The 12,248-nt window shown below is 29.4% G+C and overlaps 1 protein-coding gene across 1 annotated transcript in view; it reads left to right on the top strand.

The window, feature by feature from the left end:
* The window catches only part of LOC655225 (mitogen-activated protein kinase 1), a 51,292-nt gene that overhangs the window by 23,221 nt on the left and 15,823 nt on the right, over positions 1 to 12,248 (top strand). The window contains exon 2 of the mRNA XM_961740.5: positions 11,040 to 11,166. Coding sequence (XP_966833.1) covers positions 11,040 to 11,166 — 127 coding nt within the window. The remainder of the gene's footprint in view (positions 1 to 11,039; positions 11,167 to 12,248) is intronic.

Raw genomic sequence — 12,248 nt, 5'->3', positions numbered from 1 at the left:
GTAGCATACAAAGAAGTTTTCGTTTATTTCCGTGTAAATAATGAAAACGTTTGCAACAGGAAAACCTAGGATAGGATTGATTGTGTAACGTTGTTGTTCAGATCCCAACATCAACCCAACATTTTTCTTTCTTTTTACAACTTAGATTAATTTTGCCAGTTATTAGATTTAATCTGGATCAACGGCAAAGTATCGTAGCTAACTCGTTTGTTATCCGGCGATTAATTGCTGTCATTAATAAAGTCGTTTGGCAAAAGGTATTTCCTCACAATTAGTCATGATTAAGCTAATCGTGTTTTTTAAGCTTTCAGATTTATAAAACAAAATTTCCAAAAGATGAGCATATTTATTTACCCAACTACGAAATGTAAAATTTGAAGTCTATTCCACCAAACAATGGATTTTTTTATGTTATGTCGATTTTCCAATTATTTGTAAGTACAAACAGGTTTGATGAAAAATTAATCAGCGGACCAGGTAACATAGGATTTAAATTTTTCCGGATTTAATCTCACAGTATTAAAGAGTGTTGGGTTGGAATTTTTTACCGAACTTTATTTGCAGTCAGGCACTATGTGGGGATAAAACAGACATTCACTGAAAGTTAAAAAACTGCTGCTGTGGAAACAATGCGTCATTTGGCGTTATGTGTGTAGTGTAATGAAATTACTGTAACTTAATAGAGGCTAGCCGGGAATTTTGCGAATTTGAAACAACGAAGTTTAAAAAATGAAATATTCACTGAAATATTGTACTTGTATACCTTGCTAAAAAAACATCAGACGTATTTAGTAACAATAGCTAGTTTCATCTCTGGGGGTGGCTTTCCATTTTAGTATTTTGTATTACATTGTGTTGGCTTGTTGAATACTCAATTATTCACGAAATACTACCGAAACATTTGTTATTAAATTAATCTGTGCTGTATAATTTTTTTACGTAAGTTTCGGCACAATTGAGATATTGGCAGGAAAATGGCATATTCTATTTCGTCGTCCTTTTTATTTGCATACGCCAGTACTTGAATTCTAACTGTTCTGTGATGTTTATTAATTAGAGCAAGATTATGTACATATTTATTCACGGAGTCATGTTGATTTTTTCGATTAATTTGTTCTGTTTATTTATTTTTGCATGTATAATGCAAAAAACTAGATGAAGTTTTTCTCAGTTAGCGAGATTAGAGGGTGTGGTCGAGGAGGGCAACGTTCTTGGCGTCGAGACGCAACCTCATGTAGGTACTCCGACGTCGCATGCATTGTTGATACTGCGATGTCTGTGTCATATAGAAGAGCAATTGAGCAAAAGCGTTGCAATAACGCACTTCGCTTGTAGAATGATTTTGTAATTTGATGACCTTTTCGCTTCACTTCTTGTAGGTAACAGGAATTGTTTAAAGTATCTAGAGTTGTTGAGGCGTGGTTGTTTTTATTAACTTTAATTAGTTTTCAACTGTTTTATAAAGTTTACATGTTGCTGACGGCTGTAATAACAGTCAATATGATTAGACCGTCTTCAAAGTTCAGAAATTGATTTTAAGTTTTCGTCGTGTGTTTTTGGTCCAATATTAGAACCAACAATTTTGAAGTATAGGACGATTCTTTTAGGGCCTACGTTACAAACTTTTTTACTTCTAATATAAGTAGAGCTTTAAAATTTTCCCTACGATCCAAGTTGATCATTCTGAGTTCAACTAAATTATTTTCAAGATGGCTGAACTTACGGAACCACGAAAAATTGGCACCAACTTTGAAATTTTAAATGGTAACCACCTATTTTTATTGCATTCTTGAATTTGCCTTTTGGAACTGAGTAAAATGTACCCTAATTGTTAGTACTTATCTCTCATAGTTTTTGAATTATGTCAATTTTTTTGTTAAAATTTTTATTTGCTAGGGTTAATTTAAAATATTACAACCCTTGAACTCTTTGCAATAAGTGGATAATTCTTTTTGCATTTGATAACCAAAGGCTCGAAGGATCTTGTGAAATCTTTATGATTATCAATTGTCAAATTGCAAGGCTACTATGATTTTTTGAGAATGATGATTAAAAAATGATTATAAAACAGTTTTTTTCACATGGAATGGCCCCGTTTTTTCATTGGCAATCAAAAGAACATCAATTTTTATGCAGACTTTTATTAACATCTTCTATATCTATTTCTTACAGTTTTTGAAATAATCACAAAAAACAGAATTCTAGCTTATTATTTTCATTTTTAATCGAGAAAGCTTTCGAAAAATACGATAAAAGTGTGCCATTGATATAAAGAAATGTTAGATTTGTCTACTATTTTCACTCAAGAAGTTCAAAATTTGATGGTAGACTGACTGAGTTACTTTACATAATTCACTAACTTAGCATAAACCATAATTAATTATTGTTTTACTGCTTATTCGATAATGAACCAGCTAAAAAACAAATAAAATGTTGAAGTGTGACAATTCTTGACCATTTTGCAAGGTCTACTTGATAAAAAATAAAAATGACAAAGTAAAATCCGTTTTTTGTGTTTTTTTTTTCATAAACTGTAAGAGGTAGGTATAGAACGTGTTGATAAAAATCATCATACATATTACTGTTCTTCGATTGCCGCTAAGAAAATAGAAAATTAAAAAAGAAAACTGAGTTATAGCCGATTTTTGGAAAACCATTTTGAAAAAAATCATACTAGCCTTGAATTTTGCCAGTTGACAATTTTGAAAATCCTAGAAGGCTTTTCAAAACTTCTATTCACTTGTCGCAAACGGTTCAAGGGCTGTGATATTTTAAATGTAAATGAAAACTAAGACATTTTTTTAGTTACTATTTAAAATTTCAAAGTTGGCGCCAGTTTCTCGTATTTCCGGAATCTCAGCCGTTTTAACAATAATTTAGTTAAACTCTGAATGGTTGATTTGGATCGTATAATAAATTGGAAAGCTCTAGTTTTATTAGAAGTTAAAAAGTTTTTAATGTAGGTCCCAAAGGGATCATCCTGTATAGTTGCTTATTAATAGATCGGTTTTAATTGCTCTGATGTTTCTGCAGAGCAATCGATATCAAATTTAGTTATTATTTTAGGCCGGGTTCGGCAACAAGTTGGATAAGTTTCGTCCTAATTTTCGCGTTACTATTCCATACTCGTCTTAATTACAAACCCACTTCCTTCAAAAAATATTCTTTCGCCGGAGCGAAGCTAGAAAGGCTTCGGATTTGTTATTAGATTTCTAAATGACGTCAAGAAACGCCAAGTAGATGAAGAGGGAGTCTTTAATACATCCTACGTATTTTAACGAGTATTTGCTATAAATATTTGAACTGGCGCATTTATTTATTTATTCTAAAAATTTCTGCAGAAGTTAACAATTAGGTACATGGTAGTTGTTTTGATCTTCATCTCGACGCGGTATGTTATAACGAAATTAAATTAATTCGTCTACGAAGTTTGATATCTGAGTTGGTTTTATGCAAAATAGTGATGCAAATTGTGTTTAACCTTTTGGGTAAAGTCAACACTAAACTAAAGCAGCAATATGTAAGAAAGTTTGCGTTTAAGCTGTGTAACTTTACAGGTTATGGTTGCTTTTATTTAAAATGAAGCTTGTTTGCTTTAAGCTTTTTTTTAATTAAAACTTTATAATTGTTCAAACAAATGAGCGAATCTTAAAACGGTAGGTAATTTAAATTCTATCTAATATTTTATTCACGATCTTCTTGTATTCTCATACTTTATATTGACACTCACTGCTACCACCTGTGCTACATGTATAAACGAGCTTGATACATATCGATTAGAAATATAAAAAGAAAAACAGTTTCGTTTAGAATTTTTCCGGATTATTCTTTACATCGTTTTTGTACTCTTCTCTAGATTGTTATTAAGATTCTTGTAATTTTTTTCTAATGCGGTCTGTAGATTTGACATCTAGACTTTTCTATAGATTATATCCTTCTTTAGATACATTTATAAATTTTTCTGTAGATTCTTCTATGGTTCGATGGAAATATTTTGTAAACTGTATTCAATTTTTTTTTAAATACTTTTTTTACATTTTCGTTTAGAATTCTTCCAGATTATTTTTTAGTGTTGTTTATGTACTTATAAACACTTCAACATTTTTTCTACATTCTCCAAATATCTCTTTTAGATCCGTTTTTTCAAAATTCTTTAATAGTTTTGTTTAAAATTTTTCTATGTTATTTTTTAGCATTGTTTCTGGACTATTCTCTTGACTTTTGTTTAAAGTTTTCTATCATACTTTTCCAAAGCCGTTTGAAAATTTGAAATTTAGACACTTCTCTAGACTATTTTATAGATTCTTCTTTTTGGATATTTTCAAAATTTTATTTAGAAACACTTTTTTACATTCTTCAAACTTTCTTTTGGGTTCTACTCTGTCTTTTCAAAATTTATCTATAGTAGTCTCGTTTAGAATTTTTCTAGATTATTATTTACCATCTTCATGTACTCTTCTTTAGATTATTTTTTAAATAGATACTTCTTTGCAATTATTTTGTAGATCGACTCAGAATTATTTTAGAAACACTTCTACATTTTTTCTGTACGTACTATTGTCTTGATTTTTCTAAAGATTCTTGTCTGGTTCTTTCCTAAAGTCGTATCTAGATCTTTAGATGATCTTATAAATTTATCTTCAGAATCATTTATAAATTCTTTGGATTTTTGTTCGGAATTATTTTGAAGACTCTATTAAAAATGCTTCTAGAAACACCTTTTCTACATTTTCCATTCTTTTTTTTGAGTTTCATTCTACGTCTTTTTTGTTTAGAATTCTTCCAGATTATTTTTTTAGCTTTGTTTCTATACTCATTTTTAGGTTTCTTTATAAAGTCTACTTATGATTATTTTGTAAGTACTTGTACATTTTTTTCACTTACTCAAAATTCTCTCTAAGATGCTACTCTATATATTTTCAAAATTCTCAAAAGTTTTGTTTGGAATTTTTCCAAATTATTCCTTATCGTTGTTTTTGTACCATTGTTTTGAAAGCTTTAAAAAAATTCCATCTCTAGGAATTTTTTCCATCGATGGACTTATTTTTGTCTAATTTGATTGGGCTATATAATCAAAATTATATTTTGAAACATTTTTACATTCTCCAAATTCTTTTTTGAATTCCACTACACATGTTTTCAATATTCTTCTGTAGTTTTGATATTTAGAACTCTTCCAGATTGTTGTTTAGTTGTATTTCTGTACAAAACTTGTAAAACAAAGTTGACTAATTCTAAAAATGGACTTTCTCCCACTGTATCTTTATAATCTATCAACAAAATATTTAAAATAATATCGTCTAAAAATACATTGCATGATCTTAGCCTTTTCAAATAACCTCAAAGAGGTCTAAAACTTTTCCAAATATTCTTAGAATTTACCAATATTGTGAAACAACACTGTCGACACTTACTTTTCTATAAATAAAATCATTCACCGTAAACAGAATATTTTATCAAACACACACCTGTGTAACAATAATGGAATGCATTAATTGGAAAATGTCAGTTTGTCAGATAATTAGGGATTAATTTGAATTGGTTCTGAATAAATTAACAGAACCTATTTCAGCAACTAAATCGTTCATCTGTTCGACACGAGTCGTGATTTTATTACTCCAGCGACAATAATTAATCATCTAGTTATATCGAAATTACCGATGCAAATTCAATCAACGTTCTTAAAATGTGTTGTTTACACAGTTTATGGCTTCTATCGTTCCACTCGCACACATTTATTTAATTAATATTACTAGAGAAAAGTCAATATATGGAATTGTCACGCTATCCTGTTTTCTAAACGCTGTTCCTTTGAAAATAAAATAAGGGAAGCGCACAAATAACCTCTGCTGTCACACAAATTCCTGTAAATGGAAAGCAAATTTTTGTGTTGACGTCAAAGGTCCTCAACGCTGTTTATGGATTTAATTAAGTTTTTTGTATTTATTTAAACTACGTGGGTTAACGCAAGTTAAATTTTAAGCTGTTTTATGTTAGTTGATCAAACGTTGGTTTTATTTGGAAGTTTTTGGTTTTCGCTAAAGAGATATCGGCTGGCTCAAAGCGACTTTTAATTAACTTTGCCAAAAACCCTGTATGTAGTTTCTGAACACATACAAAAAGGCAGCTAGGACCAAATTTTTAATCACTTTCAGAATTGCGTTATAATTAAATTGCCATTTTTGGATTAAATATAAGCACGTTTTTGTCAGGTTCTGTATTCGATTTAGTTCCGACAGCGTCAACAAGTTCTCTCGTGTGTGGTTAACCAATCCAACCTCATTTGGGGAAATTCGTTTTAGATTACAGTTGTTACATTCAAATTGTATTCGATTCGATTTTTACAAACCTGTGGATGTTGTAACAAGAGGAATATTTATGTTTTTCCAGATGTTTGCGATTTGTTTTTATTATATTCCAAATTCGGTGGTTGAAATGCGAATGTGCGCTTCGGCGATTTTTATTTAAAATCTTAATAAGTTCGGAAAGCTTTATTCTGTGCCCCAAGAACGCAAATTCGTATTTCCATTTATGAATAAAACTTTATTAACATAACAGTATACATAATTTTATTTTTACTGTGTATTATTGGAAAGTTTAGTGCTCTTGAATTTTCCACTTTTTGGTAGTTTATTTTTATTAAATATTTGCCTGGACACTAAATTGTCGGTAATAATTATGTTAACTTCATTTTATCGTGTATTGCACTTTTTTGTTACAGTCAATCAATTACGGGATGTTATAAATAGAACATTCATTTCCACCGTTCGGTTTTTCAATAAAATATCCGCCGCTTTTGATAAAGGACGTGTGTTTATTTTCTCTATAAACAATGGGTTTTAATATTCGTTGTTTTCTCTACCTCTCGGATACACATTCAAGCTTATGTTTATTTCGTCGGACTTAGGTCAGTGCTTTGGCTTTGACCAAGACCGTACATACATAATTAAGGAGTGACCCTTCTGAAATATATAGACAGACTCAAACAATGTTGGAAATGTAACTAGAAAACTGTCTTTATTTTTTGTTTTCGTTTTAAAGTTGAAGCGGTAGTGTAACTATTATTATCTAAAAATAGGAAACAACGTATTTTACAAATATTGTTTCAATTGCTATTATATCTTTAATTAAATTATTATTTTTATGTTTATTCACCTTTAATTAAACAAAAATGTGAGTTAAAATTATTCCATTACGTCACAACTTGTTGCTACGAAAAATTATTTTCTTGCACGAATGTTTCCGATTCAAAAACTATTGTTTTAAGACACTAGCTGTTTCAAAACTATAAAAACACCAAAGTAGTATTTTACCGAATTATTTTTCAAATTAAAGTTGATAAAAATTCATTGAAAGTATAAATTATAGTATTAGATTATTATAGAATTATAGAATAGTATTAGAAAGAGTTCAAAATATTACAAAAAGACTAATGGATCGAATGAATTATTTTGATAGTTTATATTATGTATTAGCTGTTTCAAAACTATGTAAACACCAACGTCGCATTTTCTCCCCAAATTAGTTGTTATAAATTATTTATGCACTTAAATTAATAGCTAATGTAATTTATAGTTGCAAGGAGAGATCTAATCATTAATAACTATTTTATATTTTTATAAACCTTGGTAAATTGCGACGTTGGCGTTTACATAGTTTTGAAACAGCTAATAGAAACTGACGAAGAATGCGAGCTTTTTCATTTAATGTTTCTGACAACAATGTCATTAGTATGTCACAATCCTTATGACTTTGTTTGCAAAAACGCAAACTTACCTTATATAAACTTGTGAAAGGTTTTTGTGATTAAAATACGTTAGGATATTATTACTGCTGAACTGCTGACTCGCATTAAAGCAGAAAGAAATATTTTGACCAAAAAAAAAAACAGAAAATTATGTCCGAAATTTTTGACGATAAATTCTGGGTTTGAAAAATATGTCAAAAGAAAATATTCTTACGTGACTAAAATTTTAGGATAACTTTTAAATCAAAATAAGTAAGCGTCAAATTTTTAAATCAGCTCTAAAATGTGTTATTTTTGTAAATTCGGAAACAATTTTAAATGAAAGATTTCTCTACTAAATTAGAAATGTTTTGCAAAAATATAGTTTGTTGCTCTTGTATTGGCGTTTTTTAACCGGAAATTTACAATGAATTTGAAAAAAAAAATGTATGAATACTTAAACCCAGTATTAATAAATAATAAAAAAAGAACATTCAGTCACTACCTCACAAGTCAGTTTGTATTTCATTTTAAGTATTTGTAACCGAGTTTAAACTGGTTAAAAAGTCGATTTAATTTGTTGTTCTGGTAAAAAAACTGTAAGTTCAAATTGTTTGAAAAAAATATGGTGACTTTCTAAGAACCTTAGCAACAATATACATAAGTTTGAAAAAAAATTGTTAGTCATTTAAAAATAAAATGAAAAAACCTCAATTTTAGCCATTTTATTTTTTCATTAAAAAATTGTATTATGTTTTTTGATAATTTTTTGTATAGTTCTTGTATATGACTTACTTGTAATACTATATTTTTTTCATGTCATTTGAACTCTAGGTTTTTCCATAAAAACATTAAGATTATTACGCTATTTACCCCGTTATAACTTGGTTACAAATATTTAGATCGAGATAATAACCGATCTGTGAGGTAATAAGTGAACCTAGGAACATTATCCAATTTAAAAAAACGGTTTTGTGTGTTATTTTTCTTAAAAATTGAGTTTCAAATTTGTGCATTCGCATGCCCACCTGGACGGTGAGTCGAGTATAGTTCAACCTTAATTCGTAACCAAGCACTGAAATACGCTAAACCAGAAAATAAGTTGGTAACCAGAATTATTTAGTTTAGCGGTCAATTGAAATACTGGGCATTATAAAAACATAATATTTTAACGATAAACACACAAAATTTGAAAGACTTTGTTTTTAATTTGGGAGCATTTTTTAATGAAAAACTAACTAAAAAAAAAACAACAAAAACTAATATATCATTGGATTTGATTGTTTTAATAAATTTAAAACATTTTTATGTATATATGCACGAGAAATTCACTAAATTCGAAAGATTTAGCCAAACGAAAAATCGCTAAAATAAATCTGAAACACATTATACCTTCTAAAATTGTAGGTTGACTTAAATATTAGTTAAATCAGATCTAAAATTTGTTATTTTTTATGAATTTAGGAATATTTTTATTTTAAACACTTGCAAAAGTAAGTCGGAAATTTGTTACTTGCACTTGTTTTGCCGTTTTTTTTTACAGAAACTCGAAAAGTTCTGTTGAAAGATTGAAGATAAAGATCGTTATATAAATTTGCTTCTTCCGTCCGATTTTTTCTAGCGTTTGTCATTAGAAACTCATTAAATTCAACCAATTTGGCCAAAATGTAGTACAAGCAGATCACCAAACTATGAAATGTATGTGACTTTCTATTTATTAAGGAATATTGTATATACAGGCTGTATCAGAAATACGTGTCTTAATTTTAACAGGTAACAGAGCTTAACAAATAAAACATGTTTTCTATTTGTAATTTTTCAATAAAAAATTCGTAAATTTTCTTAAAATTTAGAAAAAAATAACATACTGAAAACGTGTACCCGCCTATAGGTAGAACAATAAAAGAGCCGAACTATTTTTGTTGTGATAGAAACGGACAATTTAAACAATTTGAAACAACAATGAAAATTGTTGCTATAAATACAAACTAATTATTAAACACTGATCGGCTCGTTTGTACAAAAGAAGGGAGGAAAACAGTGAAAATTATAACTAATTTTGCAAAATGTTACATAGAAAAGTTGTCGTATTTGATGAGTTTTATTACGTGTTTACATTAACACACGTATTTCTGATACACCCTGTATTTCAACGATATACTTAACAAAATTTGAAGGATTTTGTCAATACAGAGTGGAAGTTTGTGAAACTAGGTCTGAAGTGTGTTATTTGCTGTGAATTTGGGATCGTTTTTCATTGAAAAGCTCACAAAATTAGAAGAAAATTTTAAAAGCAAAAAAAACAAAGTAAAGTAACTCATTTTTCATTTCTTGTTATTGGCGGTTTTAGAATTATACCTACTTTTGTATTTTTATATATTAAGAACATATAGTTCTTAAAAGTGACATTGCGGATATTTGCAAATATATTTTTTTGATTTCAGCGCCTGAAAATCTATAAAAAATTATAACTTTTATATAAGGTATATAAATCGTGTAAAATTAGATCAGTGCGTGTAAACTAGTGATATTAATTGAGCTTTTTAGTTGACTGTAAAAGCTCGCAACTTTTAACATTTTGAAGTCACTGTTTGTCAAATAACATTATTAAATGTACTTAAAAATGAGAAATGAGAATATGTAGAAATAAAGACCAACTTCTGCCTGTTTTTTTGGGCTACAAAGCATTTAATTTGTCTAAAAATGTATAAGTATAAACAATTTCACTCATCACATTCATTTGCATATTGTCTATAGTATTACTTTAAATAAATAATAAAGAAATTTATTTTGTAGCAAAAAATATTACTAGCGCACTTGCAATTTCCAACAAACATAATTCTCTAGATATTAACATTAATTATAGTAATTATGTTTGTACTTGTTGATATTTACGTGATAATTAGGTAATGCTAATTATATTAATCAGTCCACCAGTTAATGCGTGAAAATTAATTTAATTGTTAATTGTTTGATACGGCTCACAAAGGAAAAAAGAAGTCTGTAATGTAATCATTTTGAATTGATATTCTTCCGAAGTTGATTAAATTTAAACAAATTTGTGCCACCTTTCTAACCAGCCTCTGCCGACTTTCCCCTAATAAGTGGAACGTATTTGCAAATTCACAATTTTTCCACCAAAATCCAATCTCGCTTGTAAATGACATTTCATTTTAATACAGTTGGATTTGTTTCGTTGTGCTTGGAAGTTTGAATTGTTGAGGAACTGGAAAGCTCGTTAATTAGACGGAGCAGTTGTCATATCTTCCCATGATTTAATTTTTTTTGAAGTGGAATGTAATTCTTGTTACAGATCAGCACTGGATACCGCCACAAATACAAAAGTTGCGATTAAGAAAATATCCCCTTTCGAGCATCAAACTTATTGCCAGAGGACTCTCAGAGAAATTAAAATACTCACAAGGTTTAAACACGAAAATGTAAGTATTTTCCTATGTTGCATTGGTGGTAAAATTTCATTAAGTTGATGTTATTTGGAAAAAACTACCGAATCATCCATCACTTTCACGCGACGCGTTTTAACATTTTTTATTATGATTAAATTGTCATGGCACCTTGCGAATGGTGGTCGCATTTGTCGACTCGCTACAAAGTTTGTTTTTTCATAAATATATGACAATTTTCGGTGTTTGAGTGAAGGCTGCGTAAAATTGGAAAATTTCAATTTCCTTGTTTTATTACAAAAAGTGCTACTCTTCTTTTTCCTTTTCTTGAATATTGGAGTTAAATTTGTGTACCTATTTGACCGAAATCGATCGCAACGCTGTCGCTAGGGATTTGCTGATGTTATGGAGAGATACGGAAGAACTCAGCTAATGAATAATTATTGAATAAGTTGAAATCCTCGTTACTTATTTATCAGTCCTCGCCTAATCTTCGACAGATTTAAGCCCAAATCGTGACTATCTCACAGGAGTTGGGAATGGTTTTCGGAATTAAAACGCTGGAAAATGTAAAAAGAGAACGAGAAAACTTGAATACGTATTTAAAATCCCTGCAAAAGTTTTTTTGTAATAAGGTTAAAAGAGCTCAGTGTGATGTGGGTCCGATGTGATTGACATTGTTGAGGGTTGACAAAATCGTTGCTATAAATAAATCAGGTGGTGCATCAGAATGACTACAGTTAGTGTAGTATTATTATTGATTAACTTTACATACACTTGATAAATCATGATAAGCATAGAATAAATAATTCAGAAAATCGTTACGATTTGAAATTTTTACAACCTCAGCGAAACACACGGCTTGAAACTTTTAATTGCATTAAATTTCTGATGGCAATACTGCAAAAAACCCTTAAACGAGGTTGATTCAGGAGGGAATCTTCCCTCGTCGATGAAAGCTTGGTAATGCCTATAACATTTGTCGTTTGAAACTTTCCAAATTAATTTTAATTGCATTTTTTAACGTTTATTACGTTTGAACGGTATAGTTATTAGGAGACGAGTAAAAGCACGTCGATATTGTTCAATGTCAGTTTTCTACGGACACTAAATCGCGT

This window comes from Tribolium castaneum, chromosome 2 (genome assembly GCF_031307605.1).
Source record: "Tribolium castaneum strain GA2 chromosome 2, icTriCast1.1, whole genome shotgun sequence".
NCBI lineage: Eukaryota > Metazoa > Arthropoda > Insecta > Coleoptera > Tenebrionidae > Tribolium > Tribolium castaneum.
Note: the sequence above shows the minus strand (reverse complement) of the source record. Positions and strands in the feature narration are given on the sequence as shown.